The 23,407-nt window shown below is 41.2% G+C and overlaps 1 protein-coding gene across 11 annotated transcripts in view; it reads left to right on the forward strand.

The window, feature by feature from the left end:
- The window catches only part of CELF2 (CUGBP Elav-like family member 2), a 386,169-nt gene that overhangs the window by 261,178 nt on the left and 101,584 nt on the right, over positions 1 to 23,407 (forward strand). For all 11 annotated transcript variants that reach the window (XM_069801585.1, XM_069801581.1, XM_069801583.1 and 8 more), the window contains one exon: positions 19,217 to 19,299. In XM_069801585.1, coding sequence (XP_069657686.1) covers positions 19,217 to 19,299 — 83 coding nt within the window. The remainder of the gene's footprint in view (positions 1 to 19,216; positions 19,300 to 23,407) is intronic.

A 23,407-nucleotide genomic window follows, 5' to 3' on the forward strand; every position in this document is an offset into this window, starting at 1 on the left:
GACATAGCCAGAGACATGCTTCAAGTCAATGATAAAGATATCCGCAGTTTTCCTACTCTGCTCTTATGTTTTAGCCATTAAGGAGAAAATGTGATGTATTGGATGTTTTTGCAGAATATTTTTGAATGTCAAAAATACCACTGATGTATGCGTCTCCTTTATGTTTGATATTATTCTATTTTCCTTTCATATGCATTCTTTAAAAAGCGAATACATGAAATCTAGCAAAAAAATCTTTTATTCTCCATTCATTCAGCAACAAAAACAAAAATAAAAAGGTTTTGAACTGCTCTTTTATGGAAATTGGGAAACAGTGGAATACTTTCTACAGCAACTTTCTTTATTGTTGGCCGAATCAAATGGCAAAAGTTTTTATTCACCTACGCATCTTACATTTTAATGATCCACATGTCACTCCTGAACTTCACCCACCCATGTTTATGTATGCAGTTGACATTCTGGTACAATCAGTAAGGCACATGCCATTCAGAGGAGTTACAATCTCCTCTTTGTTTTTGTGTTTTTGTTTTTGGGGGAAAAAGAAAGAGTAATTGCCCATGTCAACTGATGTTCATTATAGGGAATTGTTTAGCTCTCTTAAAAAATCATTGGTCGGCTTTTCCCCCGTGAAAATATTCAAGGTCTCAGTTCACAAAAGAGCATGTAAAGCAGCAGACTAGCAATCTGTGCTGCAAGGAGCGAGAGTGCGATGTTCTGTGCAGCAAATGTCAGAAGTGCTTGCTATCTTAAAAAAATAAAAAGACAAATATTTAGTAAGGATGAGAAACATTATTACGGTTGCAGCCAGATGTGGTTTGGGGGAACAATCTGTTTAAAAGTAGGGAATTTTTTTTTCATACATTTGTATGGAGCATTTATGATTGAACATTCGTTAGGTAGCATCTGGCATGAACTGTTCCCTCTTTCTCTCTAAGTTTCATGGCTTTGTGTTGTATTTAAGGAGGATATTACAAAAGGTAATTTGATGTCTCATTCTCTTTGGTATGGTCATGGGTTTAACTTTTGAATGACTCCCTTGAAATAGGAGGAAGGGGAAAAAAAACCCACCAACATTTGGTGTTTTTTTATAGGGAATATACAATATTTTGATGTCACAGAGAGTGCCCACAGTACATTGTGTGCACGCAGCAAGTCAAGAGTGCAGCCGCCTCCGCTGTGGACCAGGGTCCGTGCGCCACAGATAACAAAGGGACCCGAAATCTGGGGCTCCAGTCTCATCCACATGCTCTTATTATCGTTTGCTGTTTGTATTGCAGATGCACGTAACAGATTGTAAAATATGCTGTACAAACAGATTGGTAAAATGATCTTTGTCCTGAAACACTGATGGCATAGATGAACAAGAAGGATTGAAAGCGTGCCTGCACTGAAAGCTGCACAGCCCAGACGCCAGAGTTTTGGACCCATGTCCTCAACAAAAAGGCCTTTGTGCATCTTTATTGAAGCAAAGATCTGTTCTTGCTGATCTTACTGTAACGGGCTGAAATTTTAAATAAGATTTAAAAGAAAATAGCACAAAGACCATTGGAGAGTGAGTAGGAGAAGGGAATGTGCCTACTTCTCCCTTTTTTTTTCTTCTTTTTCTCTTCTCATCTAACAGCATTTGTCCTACACTTGCCAAACCAAGCCTGTCAAGGGACCAGGCTTTCAAACTTTGGGTAGTTGCTCACAGTATTGGAATAACGCCCTGAAAAAAAAGGCTGGGGCGTGCAGGGCTGAGGCTTTGATGACCTGACTCTGAGAGTCACTGCTCATGGAAACTCTGACGCTCTGGAAATGACGAGAGCAAGCCTGCAAACTTGGCTTCCTCTCACTGGGCTGCTCAAACAGGAAAAATTCTAATACTTAATGTCTTTTTCATCGTCCAGGGCATGTAAAGAGATCATCCACTTATGCCCTGTGTGGTTAAGAAAACCAAGAATTGCTCATCTTATTTACTGAAGTAGCTAATGTGCGTTTCAAAGTGCCTAGATGTTAGCTTGTGGGGGAGGGAGGCATGAACATTAAGATTAATTTCAATGAAAATATTTTTGTGGGAATAGATTGCTCAGTGAATATAGATCATGTGCAGCTGGTAGAATAATGATAGAAGCCTGTTTATATGTTTTATTAGATCAATAAACTATTTACATGAAAATGGAGGTGTCTGGATTGTGCAAACAGCTCTTTCAGAGGAGCTTTGCTTAGGGACGAGAAATGATTTTGCCATTTCAAAACACTTCTGTTTCTCTTTCACATGAAAGTGCTCTCTCACTGAAATTATTAAAGAAAACATTTTTCAACTCTGAAGTATTGCTGATATTTTGGCAATGGCTGTGGTCAGTAGTCCAAGTGATGGGAACTGCTGAGCGCTCAGAATTTAAACAACTTGTCTTGACTTTATGATAAAAGAAATTTTATGCCTGGACAGGACATAAAACTTGGACCCACGTGGTCTTCTGGGTTTGAGGTACAATGGTACCTGAATATGCTGGGAGCCAGAGCTCAGCGTCCATAGCTGCTCATGGCTGAGCCACTATTGCCCTGGTCAAGAGACATGGGTCTCTAGATCAGGCAAGAGATCTCATGTTCCAGGATGCAAAGGTCTCACGTTTGGAAATTTAACTTAACTGAAAAAAGACCCACTGGTTCATCCAGCTTGTTGTCTGCCAAATCGACGCTTGTTCTGTTTAGTGCATTCCTAAATGTTTTGTCCAATTTTATTTGGAAGTGGACCATGGGATGCTGTTTCCAACTTCCCCCCTTCCCCCCAAGATTAAATGTTTTTTTATTATACTGCAAACACACACACTCCTAACATATTTTTAGTATTTTGGTCCCCCAACTTTATTTATTTTCTGTTGTATAATCCCTGTTCTGTGCTAATACAGATGAATGGGAGGGATGCATTTTCTGTCATGTAAAATAGTACTGGGGATAAACTCTGCCTAAGATTTTGGCTGACCCCCGCATCAGGCTTAGCTCAAAAATTAATTTGTCATTACCCAGGTGCTATTCACTAAGCTTTATTGGCATAGAGGAGCGCCACATACTGTATGTTCTTTGGAAGGAAAAAAAGTGGTCATGTAATCACTGAGACAGTAAACAGTCATTTCCAATCCAGTAATATTTTATATGAACTGGCACCGTATGTTGTATATCATCCATCTTGCTAATCCTTGTTCCACATTGCCTCCCACTTGAGGCCAAGAACATTACAGCTGTGCCAGAGAGTGGGTGGAAAAATAGCCTTATTATTAACCTAAGTTGAAAACATAATGGTTTTTTGAATGTCTTCATTCACAGATGCAGTAATACTAAAATATTAATACCCTTAAGTATAGAGAAACAGAACTTTCATTTAAAAGCCATTGTTCATGTGTGTTGCAAAAGTGAAAGCCTTAAAAAAGTGTTGCAAATGCCCTGTACCATTTGTTTTATGTTTTATCTTGTAAATTCCAGTATTCTGCAATAAAGGAGCCAAAATATTCTTCAGAGTAGGTTTTGAGCAACGTTGCTGCCATCACTAGCATCGTCTTGTGGTAAATGAAAGAGTTTCTCCAGTCCTCTGTCTTAAAGCACAGGTAATAATCAAATGGATATTGAAACACAGATAATGACTTTATAGTACCATGATCAGGCAGAGTTGCATTGCCAATGTCAGTGTTTAACTCTCAAGCCCAGTGGGATCAGAAGTATTCAAGATGCATGTGTTTTCTGGGAGCAACCATCATGAAGACTACAGGAGAAAACTGCAAGCCTCACCTGATTAATCTTCATAGCACCCCAGCATCCTGGATTTACAAGCAGAATTGAGGGACCTAGCAATGAAAACTGAGTAAATCTGCAGCACAGCATCACTGAAAAGCCACAGAAAAAGGAGATGATGCTGTTCTTCAGCTACAGTCATGGTTTGCCTTTCCTAGGTCAGTAACTCACTTCTGTGTATATCTTCCCAGGTAAAATATGAATCTTCCACAATTGTCTTTGGGAGGTGTAGGAGTTGCTCTTGAACAGTATTCAGAAAAAAAGAAAAAAATCCTGATTGTACTAATTTCTGACTAGCATGAAAAAAAATGTCCCCTTTTAAAAAGCAAAAAAAGGATTCAAACCTACAGTGTATTAGACCGTGTGTTGTAAATCAGCCTAATTGTTTTAGAATTCAGAAGTGTTTCATCATTTTAAATTGGGCTTGTCTGATATTTAGTTCCATGTTTTTGATAACTCTGCAGGACTAATATGTAGCCTGTTGTTGCACAAGAAAAGCTTTTTTTATCCTATCTTTTAAGACTGATGGAATGAGAGGAGGTTGACAAGTAATCACTTAGTTATCTCTGTGTCAAAGCTTATGATATGCATTATAGTGAAAATGTGCAATACGCAGTTCCAGAAATAATTTTGCTATATATTAAGGTTTATCTTTCTTGCATACAAAATGCAAGAGTGAGTAATGCTGCAGTCTGATAAAGGATTTCAAATGACTTGGAAATATCTTTAGATTTGCCCTAATAAGGCTTAGCAGGTACCTAAACATTGTGCAAGATATGGGTCCCATATTATTCCCCTGTCTGCCATTGTGAGTGGCAAAAGAAATCTCCCATTTTTAAGACATCATCTTGCAGTTTCTCTGTTGACCCACTGCACTCTGTGGTTACATACAAGTCATCTGTGAGTAGGGGGGGTTTTTTTGTGGAAAGACCAAGCAACGCTTGTTCCCAGTAGGAGCTTGTGGTTGCAAAGCTCATTTGACAATCTAAGCTCTAACCCACCATTCCTCAGTGCTCCTTCAGGAAAAGTTTGCATAGTTTTTGCTTAAAATTTTAAGTGATAATAACATGTTGAATAAAAGACGAGGGCACGTTGTCACATTAACTAAAGGATACTGCTACCAAAATATTATGATTATTCAGGTTGGTCTCCATGCAAAATGAACACCGATTAAAAGAAACAGCCTTTTGTCAGAGAAGGAGCAAAGGCTGCAGATGAAATAATGTACAAGAACCCCTTGGATTTTTTTATTTCGTATTTTTTTAGCTTTCAGATAAGACTGGGGACTTTGTTCTAAAGCTCTATGAGTTTTTGGTAGCGAAGCACCGTTAAGCTGCACATCCGTGATATTTTGTTGGACGCGTTCCTGTGGCTGCCATGGTGACCCGCAGAGAACGCCGTACAGAATCATGCTACTCCAAACGTGATTAGATACATTCAGGATCCGCATGCTATTGATGCCAAGGAACACTGAATAGTTTCATCTACTTTGCAGACAAGCTTCAGTGTAAGCCCTCCTGCCACTGCCTGTTCAAGGCCACCTTTGACAGCCACAGGAGCCAACACATAGCTGTTTAGGCACTCGTTTTGTTCCTTTTCTCTATTTTTCCTTCTCCCTCTGATTAAGTTGCCAATCATCCAGCTTCTTTCTCTTCTTGTCTTGATAAGTTGCCAATCATTTCATACAGCCTATACCACTCTAGCCAAGTATTTCTCTTGTCATAACTTGGAAATAGGCTGCTGGAGATTTATTTTAAATCTTGATCTGATGAAATGCCACATCTTGATCTTTGGAGAGCCAGAGGGCCTATATGTCATGGTACTGTCTTGTTTGGACTGCTCTGAACTGGAATTAATTCGAGGACTTGAGACATGTCCCATGGGTCGTCCAACACACTCTCGATATTCCCATCCCTTAATAGATATTAAATATTGGTTAATAGATTTTTTAATTCAGTTTTCTGGGTCATACATAGTGGATAATAGCAAGAAAGAAACCATCAATTGTATAAAGACTTCTGGGGGGAATAACATATTTATTTGTATGATACATGGGTTTTCACTGTTTTGCTCTGGTTATTGAATCATTTATACAAAGATTGCAAAGTAGTAGCTTTATTTAGGAAGGTTTTCAAGAAGTAAATAGCAATGGGAAATTAAGCAAAGCTGAAAGTGTTTACCATGAAAAGTGTCTTTAAAATTAATGTTTGTGAGATTGCAAAGTAGTTTTCTGGAGAAATTATGGGATGCCTGATTCTGGGAAATCTACAGATAGGACCAGATAAAACTTTGGAAGAATTATGTGTGGAGGTGTAAAGCTGTCTTCTCTGGGAGGGGAGCTTAGCTGAATTTTCCTGCCTCTAAAATTTTATAATTCTGTTAAAACTACTTTCCTAGATTTGCAAGATAACACTTTCCCCCACTATTTATACTTCATTAGCTCATTTTCCAGTCACAAGGAAAAGATTATGAATCATCTTAGCTTTTCTCTCTCACTTTGGAAGTACATGTGTTACACGTCTATTCTGCATCTCCCTTTGTTGATTTTACATTAGTTAATCATCAGACAAAAATAAAGAATAATAATAATAAATTGGCATAACAATCTCTTACCACAAGTCATTTCCTTGCTCCTATGAGGCTGACCAGGCAAGGTGAAGCATGAGCTGTAATTCTTCATCAGGGCACTTTTTATTTTTACACTGTCAGTCTGTGCAAAACAAGATGCTGTACAAGGGGCAAACGTGAGTCAGGCTGGGAAGCTGTGGTGAGATCTTTCTCAAATATCTTTGAGCTTGAGCTTTCTGAGCATGGATCCCACACACAAAGTGTGTTCTTCGTTCTCATTTCTTGTGCTCATTAAGCACTGCCATTTATTTTTGTGTCTGCACAAATATATGGCTTTATTACTAAAGTGGTTTGTTTATCTTTGCTGCTGCTGCATTTATTTTAGCACTCATCTAAACAATTAATTAGGGAAACACTTGAGTGCCAAATACACTTCTTCAGATACCACTCAGTTGGGTTTTTTTATTTTCAGGAGCATCAAGCATTTTAAAAAAACCATCTTTTGCGTTTTTGTCTAACCATGCCTTTTTCCCCCTTGTTTGAAGCTTCCACAGGCAGAGTATATTGCTTTGAAAGATCATGGGCCCTGTTGAGAGTTCAAAGCCAAGTAAAGATGATGCTTAAAGTTCAAAGGCTCTGTGGAGTTGCATCTTCATCTGCATAAAAGTGCTTCAACCAACTAGAAAGATAGAAGAGTTGCCAGGAATTTCTTCTATTTCTTTTCTATTATTATTATAAAAAAAGCTTAATTGGGGAATAAATGTGTCACTGCTAACAAGTTCAGGGAAAGTGGAGCTCCTTAGATGAAACACTGCTTGAAGGTGTACACAGTGTAGGAAAGATTTGACATGTGCTGTGACCCTGTGAGAGTGAAACTGTGAATGCCTAGAAATCAATACAAGATATGTAAGGGTTTATAATGTTGAAGTCAAGAAAGAATTGAAAGTGTTTGACTGCATCTTGGGCAAACGGAGCGGGGAGTATGATGTGTTCAGACAACGGATTTAGACCCAAGTTTTAAAGATGAGGAATAGTAGCACATTTCTAAGAAAAAAAGTTTTCAAACAGATGAAAATTAGCTCCCTGAAAATAGTGTGTGTATATTGTAAGAAATCATGCCTCAGAGTGGAGGCTTTGTCAGTTCTTCGACCTGCAGAGGATGGAGCCCCCTATTAGTTGGCTTGGCCAAAAGCAGTAAAATATGGGGTTGGGGGGGGTTGGGGGAAATAGGTCTCCGTTGATTCAAGTTCAGGGCACTCTGAGGCAATATTTAACCTAGAATTTCTTACCATGCTGCTTAAGCACCCCTTAAGCCAGCTCAAATGTCTTGTATTGATTTCTTCTGTTTCTTATAAGCAAACTTTTGGAGGAAGCGTGCCAGACTGTAGCGTGTTAGATGGAAGCAGTGCTTGCAAGTATTGCTCTGCTGTTACTCACGTCACTATTATTACAGTATCTTTTTACCTCACTTTTTTTTTTTTTTTTTAATGGTTTCTTCACAGTATCCCTTTGAGCTCAGGACATTTTATTCTTTCCATTTTACAAGGAGAAGCTAGGGCCCAGGGAGATAAAAGGCCAGGTTGTTCAAAAGCATTTAGGCATTGAAAGATTCAGATGGGCATTGAACATTATTTTCAGAAGAACTTCAACACCCTATTCCTAGAAATGAGTTATCCAAGGTCAGATTTTAGATTCTCTTGCAAAAATGGTATCCAAGTCTTCCAAATCCAGGTAAGTGTTGAAACCAACACACACACCATGTTCTTACCAAGTTTCTGGGTAAGGGACAGGGTTGGGGTTTTGTTGTTCTTTTTTAATGGGTTTTCATTAAGTGTCAGCAATAGCAATCTTTCCACTTCATGTCGCCTTTTGTAACTCCTTCTCCCTGGACCTCTTCCTCTTTTGTCTCTTTGTACTGCTAGATCTGGCTTTCCCTATACTGTCTTTAGAAGACACAAGCTCAGATTTTTAGAGCTGTCAGTGCTATGGGTGGATCGGTGGTCTCGTAATACTGAAGGAATGCATGGGATTTAAACAAAACTTCATCATGTCAGATACAACAGGACTGGATAAACTGTAACTTAAAAAATGCATCATAATACCAGCTTTTAAATTCATAAATTTCTTGATATATTTCTGAAAACAAAGTGTGACACAAGACAATCTTATTGTCTTGCATGTCTGTGGCAACATGGGCCACACTGAGATTTTAATGTCTCTGGTTCTATTTCTAAAAAAAAAAAAAAAAAAAAAATTAATTCCTGTGTTCTTGCTATGAAAAAACTCATCTCGTGTGTGAAATTTGGTAGTGAATGAGAGCTAGTTCCCAACTGATGAGTACAACAATAAAACAGTAATTTAACTGATGTTGTCTGCTAACGTTAAATAAACTCACAATATATTTCTGAGGAAGTTAAGCTGTGTTAGCAGCGATGTTGTGGAAAAGCCACTTAAATTTCTTCATTGCCATTTCACAGAATCACAGGCTGGCTGAGGTTGGAAGGGACCTCTGGGGTTCATCTCATCCAGCCCCTGCTCAAAGCAGGCTCACCTACAGCAGGTCGCTCAGGACTGTGTCCAGGCAGGATTTTAATATCTCCAGGGATGGAGAGTCCGCGGTCTCTTTGTGCCTGTGGCGTCTTGTCCTGTCACTGGGCACCGCTGAGAGGGCTCCATCTTCTTTACTTCCTCCCCATCAGGTATTTATACTCCCTGAGCCTTTTCTCCTGCAGGCTGAACAGTCCCAGCTCTCTCAGTCCCTCTTCATAGCAGAGATGCTTCAGCCCCTTCATCATCTCCATGGCGGCCATTCACTGGACTCCCTCCAGTATGTCCATGTCTCTCTTGTACTGGGGAGCCCAGAACAGAACCCAGCACCCCAGGTATGTCTCAGCAGGGCTGAGCAGAGGGCAAGGATCTCCTCCATTGACCTGCTGGCAGCACTCTGCCTGATGCAGCCTGGGATGCCATTGGCATTTAACCAGTGAAAATAATTTCCAATACAGAACAGAGGTTTTTCATAGTGACAGTGTAGGTTTATAAATTGCAATTAACTCTCAAAGTCAAAGATTTGAAGATTTTCAAGGGATAATTTTATGGTAAAGCTGTGCTATTCTGAGTATTTTTCACTAGAGTTGCCTCCTAGTTGAACTAGGACTTGAGTGGTTTCTCAGGAGTAGCAGTGCAATTAGAGGCTTCATCAGAGCAGTGGTCTGGAAGTCTTATCGGGGAAAACCAGTCTTTAGTGATCTTTCTCAAGCATTCAAGTGAAAGAAAACATAGAAAGAAATCCAGGACTATAAGATGTGTGTGCTAGGAAGTTTGATTTGCTGCTAGTGAATATTGGGGTTTGAGACTGTAGGGCTTTTGAAATGTCATTAGGGAAAGATGTGTCCCTGCCTACATTAATTTATGTAAACATGATCTTTGTAGAGTCTTTTTGAAATGAAATACAGTGTCAGACCAGATTTCTGCTGTAAGAATGGATTAATAAGGGAGGACATCTTAATTTTTCATTTCCTTTTCTTTTAGCATCTGTGCTCTGAACCCTCTTTCTCTACTATATCCAAAGATGCATTTAGCAGATGGACAAACTTAGGAGTTAACTGGCACAGAGGACATGTTAATTCATTTCAAAGCCAGTAAACTCAAATCAGTAATTGTTACCTGGCCAAGGAAAAAGGAAACAATGACCATCTGCTAGGAAGAAAAGAGTAAGGATTTGTATGAGGGGAGAAGAAAGTGAATTAAAGATTAAGGAGAATTAGCGCAAGAATAAGAAGGAAAAGAAGAAAAGAAATGGTAAAGGGGAAATAAGGAGAAAGCAGCATAAGCAATAAGTGATTATTTTTGTTGTAGTTTCATTTAGATGTCCTCTCCAAATTCAAGATTTCTTTGTGATACAATGTATATACATAATGACAGGCCTTGTTTAGAATGATTTCCAACTAAAAAAAATATTATTTGTTTCTCCTGTATTTTGCGTATATTCTTTTCTGTATTTTACAGGTGGGAAGTACAGTGACTTCTCATAGGAGACCCCTTACAGAGCTAGAGACTGGAATACCATCTCCCCACTCTCTCCCCCTGCTGTCCTACTTACTTGAGTTTTGTTTTTTTTTTTTCCAAAAGCTGACAGGCAGTTTTTATTGTAAGCCATATGGACTGATGTGTAAGATCCCAATTACTCTCTACCCCTGAGATATAGAAATGTGAACGGACCAAACATGAACTCGACAAGAGACGCTGAGCAGCCGCTTTGATTTTCTCGCTGCTGTTGATTGACTGACGGCCTTCCATCTCGCAGGCTGGGAAAGCAATGACTCTCCCAAGGGATTTACACCGGGTGGGTGCTTGGAGGGGCTGGCAGAGGAGGAACACCCCAGGCCAGGCCAGTGTTCAACCTGCAGATCAGGGTGTTGACGCAGTACCAATGTACGGGTCCAATGCCACCGACTGCTCACTTATATCTTCACAGCATTTTCTGAGTTTATGTTTGGACGTGTCTCATCCACTAGTCAGCCCAGACCATTACAGCTCAGCTTACATCCCAGCATGCAGTGGTGGTTTCTTTAGGGACAGATTAGTTAGTAATGACATGAAATTGCCTTGATGCTATAAACCTCATTTGTATGTATTTATTTACCCTGCCACCATGTATATAATCTCATTCTGCATTTTTTTCCTCCTCTATCTCCATCTACCGTGAATATCGAGTGAGGATTGCCAAGCTGCAGATGTGGAAGTTGGCCCCTTTCTTCAAAAGTAAACCAGAGTACCAGCGTGCTGGCCATTCACTTCCCGGTCATTATGCAGTCAGCAGGAGAGTTCAGGAATTTGCAAAAGCTGTCATTGTCCTATATGAAAAAATGTACATTGAAATTCTTCAGATACTTTTACAGCTATTAGCCATTTAAAACTGTTTAATCTAAGTGGCTTATTTCAGAGAGCAAGAAAAGCAGATTCTGGCAATTTTGCCCTTGATATCTTTTCTATCTGTGTCGCACTTTAGTCAAAATTTACATAATAATGGGTAGGGAAGTGTTGTGGCACACGAACCGGTGCATATTAGTTCTTAGTTGCTTTCCCAAAAGGCTTGAAAATGCAGCAGATTTAATCTAGGTCAAAAAAAAAAAAAAAAAAAAGGGAAAAAAACCCACTTCCATTTTGTAGGCAGAGGACATTTACAGAGAGCATTTGTATTCACAAGGGTACGGGAATGACAGAGTGCGACTCCTCCAAAAGAGCTCCCCGGTGCAGCTGAAGGCTGACAGCAAACTAGGACTTGTGGCCAATTAACAGAAAGGCCGTCATAACTTGCAAGGCATGGAGAGAAAAAATTGAGCTCCATGGGATCATTTTTCACTGGCCATTTACAGGGCTGTTACCGGCCTGGAGCATTTGTGCTTTAATGCGATAGGGGCGGTTTGGGGCACGCTGGGGCTGGTGCATTGCCGCCCTGGATGTTATAACCGGGAGGAAAAATAGAGCACAGGGTGGAATTTGGCACATCCCGGTTGTGAATCCTTCTCGCATATGAGCCCCTGCCTACATTCAGCTAATGTATTAATATTAGAAGTGGCATAGCTATAATATGTGCTGTCATTAGAGTGGCGATGCGGTTTCCTAGCTGGTGACAAGATTGGTAATACGGTTTCCATCAGGGTGCCAATTATATCAAACTATTAGCAAACCTGAGCTAATTGGGAGGCGGCATTGTTAAAGGTTGATTTCTGCAGTATATGGCAATTCTATCAGGGATTGCTTCGGGAGTGAATCATTGCCATCGTACTCTCGAGTGACTCCATATACAATAGAGAAAGAAGACGGTGCAGGTTGGAATCAAAATGCATCCCTGCCTTAGCCACCTTCTTTTTTTGTTCAGTAGAATTACAGAAATAGTTGGATTTTTATTTCTGGAAACGTTTTTTTGCTTTCCTTTGTCAGGAATGTCTGTATTTGCTACTCAGGCAGTTCGTGTTTTTCTCTGGTTTTGTATGGAATCACCCAACCAAAATCTCTAAGACTTGAAACACATCCCCTAATACTAGACTGGTGTCTTCCATGCGGGTTAGCTAATTGCACTAAAAATGCTGGACAAGGCTCCCATTGCTTTTCACCAAATTTAAGGAATGTGGAAAAGCTAATGCCCAATCACACACCTGAACTCCTGTAGCAATAGGTCTTTTCAGTGGTTTTAGTGGAAGAGAATTTTTGATGTCTTCATTGCTTTTTGGAAAATGACAGTGTAGGTCATGGCGGGTTTGGTTGCAAATCACACTGTTCAGGCAGCTGTTTATGATTTATGGAGCACGTATTTCAGCGTTCAGGTGAACAGCTGGAATGCCAGAGACCCTTTGTCATGGTTTAACCTCTGCCAGCAACTAAGCACCACGTAGCCACTTGCTGACCTCCTCCCACCCCAGTGGGATGGGCAGGAGAATTGGGGAAAAAAAGTAAAACTCAGTATGAGATAAGAACAGTTTAATAATTGAGAGAAAATAATATAATAACAACGATGATAATAATAATAATAATAATAATATCATAATGAGGAGGAGGATAACAAAAAGAGAGAGAAATAAAACCCAAGAAAAACAAGTGATGCACAATGCAATTCCTCACCACTTGCTGACCGATGCCCAGCCAGTCCCGGAGCAGCGATTCACCCCTCCCAGACCAACTCCCCCCAGTTCATATACTGACCATGACGTCCTATGGCATGGAATATCCTTTGGCTAGTTCGGGTCAGCTGTCCTGGCCATGCTCCCTCCCAGCTTCTTGTGTGCCTGCTCGCTGGCAGAGCATGGGAAACTGAAAAATCCATGACTTAGGATAAGCGCTACTTAGCAACAACTAAAACATCAGCGTGTTATCAACATTATTCTCACACTAAATCTAAAATACAGCACTGTACCAGCTACTAGGAAGAAAATTAACTCTATCCCAGCTGAAACCAGGACACCCCTTTAAAAGGCAGCCCTGTTAAATAGCAGTTTAATGTTTAAATGTTGATAGTGGAAGAGTGAATGTGGAAATCAGGAGAGGAACATTTGGAGGGGAAAAGAAGAAGAAGAAATCCTCCTTAACTTAAACTGGCTTGAACTGTGCAGGATTGACAAGAAACTGCTGTCCCCATTGAGATTCCAAGCTTGTATGAAGCCAGCACCTGTTCTGGTTGCAAATGCACACACAAAAGTGAGCTTCATTCACAGAAAGAAAGAAACATAGCGGGACTTCACTCATTTAGCCTTCCAGGGCCTTCAGTCCCTTGATCTGTCAGCCCCTTAGAATTCAAACGCAGCCTTTAAAGGAATTTTCAATTCACAACATGATGACTTTGTTGATGTCCTGAATGTGAATGTATTTTGAATTGAATTTGTCTGCCAGGATTCCATTACTTGCTAAAAGAATACAGAGTTCAATCATCAGATAATCATTATAGCTGTTTTGAAGTGTTTATTTTATTAGTCTAGAAGGTAAAGCAAATTTCATACTTTTAAGTTGTTGCAGGCTTTGCAGGCGCGCTGATAAGCTCTTGTATTTCTATACCCTATGGTTAGGGTTCAGATACTGGCAGCAGGTGATAATATGCACAACGCAGGAGAGATCCAAACTGACAAATTTTGACAGTTGAAAACTATAGAAACTCATAAATCAGACCAACGAATATGAGGGGTTTTTTTCTCCTATATCTGTTCTCTTTTAATTCCCAAAAGTTAAATTTTCAGGCCTGGGAAACTGCAGCCCATTTTTCTTCAAGCAAATCAAAACCTCAGAGCATCTTGTAGAACAACGTGTTTGAATTCCTGTCCATGTCCAAGGGTTATTGTCTCGTATTGATGCACGTGCATAATTCCTGGTAACTTTAACCTAGGAACCGTATAGTCAGTTTAGGGAGCTGTAAGAGACTTTTTCGCACCTGAAGCAAGATGGAGGTTGCCATATTCATTCAAGCATGAAATCCTGGCTGAGAGATTAAGCCTCTTACACAGATCCCAATGCCGTTAAACGCCAGCGAGGACCGTGTAAGCCACATCTCCGAGTGGAGGAGAGCTTCCTTTTGTTAGTTGTTCAAAATTAGGGATGTAAACAGCTCTCACAGAGTAATTAATCTGTGTTTGAATTGGGAGAAAGCGATAAAAATAATGACATGATGGAGCTCCTAGCGATGTCATATGGCTGTATCTTACAGCCTAACAAAGCTGTGTCTGCACTGCTGGGTGGATGGGGGCAAGGGTTTCACAGGTGGCTAATTCGGGTTGTAGAGCAGAAGTCGCATAGGAGGAGAAGTCCCATTGCAGGAGATCACGAACAGCTCTTTGAAAAAATCCTCGTGCTCATGGGAGGAATGGCATTTTTTGAAGTTTCATGGTGAAAACTGCAATTTGTCACAATTCCACAATGTGCAAATGCCCTCCAGAAACCCAGGTTCGCTGTCAGCAGAAATTCATGGGTACGGTGGTATGAGAGTCCTCACCATTTGCTCTATTTGCTCTTTTTTTTTCCAATCCCTAACTTTAAATGGTTGCTTTAGTGAAGCCGTGCCTGCATGATCCCCATGTAATCCGTTGCTGCCATCTTTGACAGTGACTCAAGTAAAGCTGTTTCTAGCCAATGCACAAGGCTGTTTGCCCCTGTTGGTGTCTTGCTAAACAGGTTTCTGTGGAAATTAAATAAATAAAATCTCCACCACTGGTGCTAATTGGTGCCCTTGGCAGCCTGAGCAGGGGCTTGTGAATTGAATGTGTCATGGAGAATTGAATGTGTCAACTCTCTCCCAATGGCTGGGACCTTGAGGTCTTTTTCTGGCACTAAATTTCCTTTGAAAAAAAGAAAAAGGAAAAAAAAAGAGAGAGAGAAAACAACCTGAAATAAGAGATCTTTTCCCTGTTTTTAATGAGGTGTTGAAGTTGAGCATTGTAGTGTACACACTGCAGCGTTTTCTCGTCAGATGCTTTGAGAAGTAGGGCTGGTTTCTGCCTTTGTTTCTCAGGCATCCCATTTGTTGCTATTAGACACTGTGCAGCATGGGGTGGCAGGTTTTATTCAGTCTGTTCAAGCATCTGGCAAGATAGCCATGAAGTTGTTGCCGATGTCCTTAAGGGACTGTAGGGATCCGCATGATTCATTCAGTATTTTTTCTACGTACAAAGAAGAAATGTTTTACACTGTAGTAAATACGGTTCCAAGTAGAGCACAACCAGCTTACCAAAACGCAGGAGATTTGCTGCTTTGGAGGCACTGACTAGCAGCACAAGCTCCTGTTCCTTTGGTCAAGAAGATACTAACCCACACAGAGTTAAACTGAGCTGTATTTCAGGCTGTTCAGGATTGGCAGAACCTTGTCCACAAACCAATTCACCTTTTAAGTTGTCCTGACTGGGAGGGGAGCAGGTTATCACTGTCAGGCTTTGAGTTATTTGGATGTCAGAAAAGCTTAGTTGTCGTTCAAGCTGCTGTCAAGTTTGTTAGTGATGAAGCCAAAATTATGTGTGCAGGGGGCTGGAGAGAGGAGGGTTGGGGTTTTTTTATTTTCGCTTAGTAGGAAACGTAATTTTTCTTTTCCGCTGGTATTACTGATTTGTCTTTGGAAATACTACATTTTTTTAGGGAAAATGGATGAAGGACAGTTGTTTCCTAGTCGTCTCTCAGCAGGGGCCAGCTACCAGTCCTAAAGCACAGGCATCTTCCCTTCCGATATTTCTGCAGGAAGGACTGAATTTGGTACTTTCTGCTATGGGAGGTAGTACTGAGCCAAAGGGATTTTTACACTGGAGGCATCCTCGAAGCCGGCCCGTTGGAGCTGCAGTGTTTTGCGTAAGTTGGCAGCAAGCATCTCTGGAAAGTCCATAGCCTGAGCTGTAGTGTTTCCTTCAGGACCGTGTGCACTTTTGCCTTTTCTGTTCTTCCGTGTTTTCTTATTTCCTTTTTTTAGTCCAGCCCTGACCTCTTCAGCAGATAGCTTCAAAATCAGGTGTCCACAACTGGTGCCCGTGGTCTCCTCAAACCACAGCAAATCGTCTCTTGATTTGTTGTGATTTTTTAAGAAGATATGAGCAAAATGAGTCCGGAGAAAGATTTTATCCATGTGCATTTTCAGATGTATCAGTCTGTGAGCTTAGAAGTCTCCATTTCTGTCAGGGTCCAATGACCTGCCTGAAACATCTGAACGTTTCCCATTAAGCTACTGTTTTCTCCCAGTCCTCATTCACAGAGACATTTTTCTCTCCTGTGCTATTACTTCACAAAAATGACTAGTTAAAGGGTATTTCACAGCATATTCATCTTTCAAGTGCAGTTCTTTCAAGCAGTGCCAAGAATGATAAACCAAAAGATTTCAAACTTCTCCTTATCGGAATAAACCCACAGAGCTGAAATGTAAAATGAAACTCTTCGGACCCATGGTAAAGGACATCGCAGTTGCAAAGTCATGACTACTGCTTGATATTTTCCCTTCTGACTCCTCTCTCCTGGTTAAAAAGCTTTATATTAAAAAGCTAATAAACCAAATGAAGAAACAATAGAAGATAGACTTTGGAGCTGGCTGGCAGGATAGAAAAATGTCGCAGTGTTTTCTCAAAGTCACGCTGTTAAATGTCAAAAACTCGGATTTGTTTCCCATTTTCATTCTGCAGTAAAATAATTTAAATTTGCAGAATTTTCCAGTGGAACAGAAGATTTAGAAACACTCACAGGAAGCACAAATCCTAACAGGCTGTGGCTGTCTGTAATACTCATCCCTGCTGAACAATGTTCGGCTCACTGAAATAATTACTAAACCACCTCTATTGTAAACTGTGAAATTTTAAGGAACCTGTTGGCAGTATGAAAAATGTTTCTCTCAGCTGCGTTAAGTCTGCATTACCTGCCTGCCCGTGTATTGTATTGCCTGCAAGTGCTTTTCTGCGTTAGGGATAAACTCGCTGTATGCCAGCTGGGAATACATGATTACCTTTGCTTGTTATAAAGGTAATGGTCGTCACTGGCCCGGCTGCAAAGCCGGAGGGAGTGTTCACAGTGCAATGCACAGCTTGAGTCAAGCGAGAGGCAGCGGAGGGGACTTTCTGGATTCAGCCCTTCCTTCCAAGGCGTGGTATGGGCCACCTCCACACGGTTCCTTAAAATGTTTGCTAGCTGTGTTCTCCTGTGCACGCTTTCTCCTAGGTCTCCTGTGCCGTTGTGGGGATGCTGTGAGGTTGAACAAAAGTGGGCATATCAGGTGAGATGTGATGTTTCACCTTGGTCAACATTAAGGAGCCGATGCAAGCAACATCTTTGCTCACCGCTGAAAGGACAGATTATTTTATCTGTGTCATGCTCCGAGGGAACACCGAGGCTTGAGAGCTGGCGTTTCTTCTATTTACTGTTTGGTTTTGACATTTCTTTGGAGCTGCAACAAATCACTGTCTGTGATTAAGAGAATAGGATTGTTTTTCTGATTCATTGGTAAAATCTGCATCATCTGGTTTGATACGAAGTAGGTTTTTACTTCAGTAGCCACTTCTGCCTCCCAATCAGCATTACCCAGCACATTTTCGCTCTCCCTGTAGCAGCTGGGTCATGGAGCACCCCATCTGCAGCCACAGAGCTCTATAGGAGTTTTGGGATCTCTTCTTAATGTGAGATGGCTCCGAAGCAGGGGCTGCCCATGTCCACGGGACAAGGGCTGCATTCAGCCCCACCATATTTCCCCTGTGGACAGAGTAGCAACAGTTTAGTCTCTAAGGGTGTTTTTACATCACTGATTTACTGTGCTGGGTGGGAGCTATTTAAGTGTGGATTTTCCTTGTGTCTGTATCTGCTATCTTGTGTTATGCACATAAGTGTCCGAGTGATGCTCTCAAAGTGGTTTCCCTCCTGCTGGAAGTAAAGTTGAAGTCACAAGCTGGGATACTGCACTGAGCATCCCACCTGCAACGTGGATGCAAGGTCCTCCCGCAGTAAGGTCTTCACGTGTGCCCCATGCGTGCCTAGGAGCAGACTGCATTGCTGCAGGACATTACAGATTGCAGCAAGTCAAATCCTGGTCCTTGTTTCTTTGTCCCACGTCTGTCGTGTTATAGCTCTTCGCTGAGGATCTACCTGTGTGCCCTGACCTCACCCTGGGGCTGGTGTTGAGCTGCCTGGGTTGCGTGTGCTACGGGAAGAGTTACTTTAAATGTTTGCAGCGGAGAAAGTGGCAACAACCTGTGTTTGGTCCCACAGACCACCCGGTTGGACCATGCTGCCAAAGGGAAAACCATAGGATTAAGGCAACTAAAACTGCCTGCTTTACTGAAGGTTAGACAGATTCAGAGTGAAGAGAGCCTCACTTAATGCTGTCAACCATCAGCAGCCTCCACAATCCCACCAGTGGCGAATTCTCCTCTAGCTTATTTTTCATTCTTGCAACTGAGATGAGTGTCCTACATCCAGTCCTACCTGGTTTCAAATAGGGGTGAACAAACCTTAGCTCTTGTATGTAAGGCCCTTTAAATAAGGTCCTGCTTTAACCTGGTTTTCTGCCTGGGATGCAACAATGAATTCCTGCTGCTTGAGCTTGCCATGTTGCTTATATTCAAAGTGTAATGGGGAGCCTTCAGAAAAATATAACCTTATTTACACTGTACAAAGCCAATTGGATTTTGGTTAACTTAATTTCTAAGTGATTACAGTTCACTAACAATGTAGGTGTGCTGTAGAGGCAATGCACAGGGGGTGATTTTTTATTTTAAACCGTACAAGCTTTCTTTTATTCATGTTATTCAGGCAGCCTCATGATAATTCACATTTCCAGCTTTCATGATGTGTTGTTCAACCACTGTTTTTTCTCCCTCCCTATTGTACTCTCACAAATCATACTCACTAATTTCTGAAAGCTTTTCATTTCTCTCTATAGGTTGTTGTTTCGTAACATTTTATACAAGAAAAGCTGCTCTTGAGGCACAGAATGCACTGCACAATATTAAAACTTTACCTGGGGTGAGTACATTTACTTTTTGATCCTAATTATTTTATCGACAGAAAAATAGCCCTTTTGCTCAGATGCTGCTTGATGCCCCAAATGACCTTGATCTCTTCAAGGGAGGGTGGCTAACCTGATGGTTTGTCCTGTAACGGTGCCAGTCCTGTAGCAATGGCATCAACTCAAAAGGCAGTTGCTCCTCTGCAGAAAGTCCCTTGGCTGGAAACAGTGCTGATTCCTGCTGACTAGAGGCAGTTACTGAAGTGCGATGTAGAATCAATTTTTTTTTTTTTATTTAAGGGGGAGGGAGGGAGAAAAAAACATATGGCAAAAAAACCACTGTACCCCTGGGGCTTCTAGTTTGACAAGGGAGAGAAGAGGAAAAGACAAAATACAGCCAACTTTGTTAAATTCAGCCTTTATCCATATGGTTTCTAAACAACCTGACTGCATTGGTGCGGTGGCTGCACATCAGGGTGCTGTAGAGCGTGGTACCACGTAACTGCTTGCACAGTATCATCCTGTTCCCTGCCACCACCTCTCCTCAGCAACCTGTTCTCGCTGATACCTCACACCGGTGGTTGAAACAGTTGTGGTTGTGTTGTACAAACTGCAGCTTGTGTTATCCTACGGTAGTTCAGATTTAAGTTACACAGCTCGAGAGAAGTATATCATTGGTAATTGCATGATTTAACTCTGAAATCTTCTTGTGCTAATGTTTTCATTTCTTCTGCTGAATGCGGCCAAATACTTTTGGAACGGGAAAGGAAAAATATAAAGGATGGAGGTATATTCCCTCTTGATGTAGGGGATGTGTTCAAGTATATGGTTGGAGTGTATGTTTACAGACAGAAAAATAAATAAATGTATACAGCACTGCATAAATAAATAGAACATTGACTGGACCAACAGTTATATGGCCAACATCTCCTTTAATTCCTACATGCTGTATGTGAAACCAGACACTATGTGTCTGAAAAATTCACATGTGGCCAGATCACTTTATGCAACTCCTGCTAGTAAAGCCACCTCACCTGTCATGGAAATGACCAATGTAGAGAAGTATGTTGGATAGTTACCTGTGAGTCCTGCTAAAAACGGAGTCCTCTGTCATTTGCAAGTTAAAATGCTGGAAGAGGCGGTAGGAAATCTGCAGAAGTAGGCCAGCTGCAGGAAAATAAAAGAAAAATTGTGGCCCTTCAGATTCAAGTGATGTTTTCCAGCAACTGGCCTTTGCAAGGGACAGTGTCAAGACCTTACAAGCCTCCCAGTGGCAGGCTCAGCTTTTGAGGGTGTAGAGGATGGATGTGCCATCCTCAGAGAGAAAGGAAGGCTCTGAGGGATGATTCCCTTTGAGACCCCTTCGGGGCTCAGGTTGAATCTCAGCATTCTCTAGCTCTACAACCTCAGTTGTTGGTTCCCATCCCTGCTGCCATAAAATGCTGAGCCCTTAAACGAATGCTCTCTAATGCAATCCAGCTGATGTTGCACTTAACCCAACTCACTGTGTAATTGCTCTCCATCACGCTTTGAGTCAAATGGCTGTGCTGACTGGCTAGGTAGGATGAACACTCTAGCAGAGGTGGTCCCGAGCTGCTGGAGCAGCACCCTGCCCAGCCAGCACCCCTGGGTCCAGGTAGGGTGTGGGACCCTACCCTGAAGCTCTACCACGAGATCTATACATCTCTCCCCTGAGAAGCAGAGAGGGTCCTTCTGTTTGCTCCTCTGTTCTTCCCTGAGCCCCGCGAGCTGGCTGCTGTGTTTTGAGAGATCCTGGTTATCCCAGCGGGTGACTCGGAGGGGCAGACTCCTTCCCTGACCTCCCCATGTACAGGTGGCAAAGCTGGCTGAGCTCTGCGTCACGTCTTACCTGAGCAGGGCATCATTTTCTCCTCCGCTTTTGTACAGCTAACGAGCATGCAGCAGTTAAAGAGACTACTGTACCTCTTGATTATTTTTTTTTAAGTAAAGCTCAAAAATATATTTTTTTCTAATGCTATCTCTAGCTCTTTGTCATTTAAAACTTACCTTTTCAAAGTGTATTTTTCTGTCCTGACTGTGATGTTGCAAACATCTCTTTTAAGGAAATGTGAAAATTACATTCCCGTGACTCTGGGGCCCAGGCTTTAAAAGTATTCCTGATACTGCCAGGGATTGACAGATACTGCCAGATACTGTTAAGATTTTACTTTGAGATGAGTTGTTATACCTACTTCTTAAAGGGACTCCTCTAATACACAGAAGCGACTCAAATACAGATCCGTTACTTCTCTTTGAGAATGATTCAGCATATATTATATAACAGATTCTATATTTTGCACATGCTGTATGCTGACATTCAGCATATATGGTGATACTGTTGTGCTGCATCTGTGTATTCCGAAAATAACTTCATTTAAGCATGCTTTGAAGTTGTGGCACACGTGCTGAAAACACTTCATGTTAGCAGGATTCTCCTTATATGAATTTTAGCAATTTCCATGTTGTTAGCTCTTGCCCGCTGAGCAGCTTTCACCGAACGGGCAGGAACCAGTAGTGGGTAGGTCCATGTGTGAAACAGTCTCGGAGCAAATGGAAGCAATCTTCTGGCAGAGTTACAACGAGGGATGAATTTGGATCAGGTTCATTTGGGCATCAAGTGTCAGCTTGCTTCCAGTAAATGAGATATGGTATGTAGGAGGTTCAGTAATAAGGTGTCTCCTGGAAACAAAAGAATCCAGGCCTTCCACTTTTACTGTAATACTGCCATGCATCAGATGAGAGACATCCTTAAATAGCCCAGGAAGAAAAGCTGAGGCAAAGGCAGGTGATTTATTAGTGTAAGGTAAGGAATGATGGCAGATGCAGGAGCGGAGGTCTGCAGGGATGCTGTGGCGGTTGGAACTTGCCTGCGTTTCACCTGCGCGCAGGTATATCCCGCGCTGCTGCAGAAGCATGGAGGGGAATACCTCTATGTTCATTAAACGATAGAGGCCAGATTATTTCTGGGCTTAGGCTCTTCATTTCTTAAATGCAGACCTGCTCCACGTGGCTCAGTAAGCAGGTTTGGGATCAGCCAAAAGAGTGAGGTTTTATGTGAAATTTATCCCCCTTCCAAGACTGCATGTTCAGTTTAATTTAGGTAGGTATTTGAGCAAAGCCTGCAGTGCTCTGTTTCTATATCTGCTTTTTGTGTGGCCCTCGTCCTTACAGAGACATGAAAACACGAGCGCTTTATCTGCTCCTTTGAGCTGCACCCTTTTAGTGGACATGAAGAAAATAAGACCAGACATAAATGATTAATGCAGAATCTTGGAAGAAAATATTGCAGGGTGCCTTGCTGTTTGATTACAAGCCTTGGAATTAGTCAACATTTCCATAATTCTAAACCAATATACACCTGTTTTCCCACTGTGATGTGAAGGCACAACTTAATTTAACAGAAACCCCGCTGTGCTAAATCTCTCATTAAATACCAAGCTAGTTCTGTAATTTAAAGTTGCAGCACCACTATTTTAACTGAATTGCCTTTGTATTATAAAATTAATAAGAAGTTAATGATGCACTTTGCTGTATTCTTTCAGATTTTTTTTTCACAGCAACAACAACAAAAAAGAAAGATAAAGAAGAAAAACATGTCACCAGCTGACATCTCAAGGCTTTTCTGGTTTTAATCATTTTCCTGAGGATAAAATTCATTTAAAAGATTTTTTTTAATTTTTAAAAACTTTCAGCATAAGTAGGATCAAACATCTTCTTTTTACTCATGATTAGTATAATCTCTCTGTTAGTCATAATATTCCTTGTCATATAATGGAGCTTTTATCTTTCCTCCAGAATGTATTCAGATATCACTTGTTATGGTAGGATTGCTACTAGGCAGAGAAGATATAAAGTGTTTGAGAAATACAGGCATATTGATATATATGATACTTAGCAATGAAATAGGGACAGTTCTCTTCTGTTTACTTGGTGCTGGCATCACGAGTAGCTTTTATGTCTTGTAAATTGTCATGGTTTAACCCGGCAGGCAGCTAAACACCACTCGCTCACTCCCCACCCCCCAGTGGGATGGGGGAGAGAATCTGAAAAAAAAAGTAAAATTCATGGGTTGAGATAAAGACAGTTTAATAGGACAGAAAAGGA

The sequence above is a fragment of the Haliaeetus albicilla genome, chromosome 14, assembly GCF_947461875.1.
Source record: "Haliaeetus albicilla chromosome 14, bHalAlb1.1, whole genome shotgun sequence".
NCBI lineage: Eukaryota > Metazoa > Chordata > Aves > Accipitriformes > Accipitridae > Haliaeetus > Haliaeetus albicilla.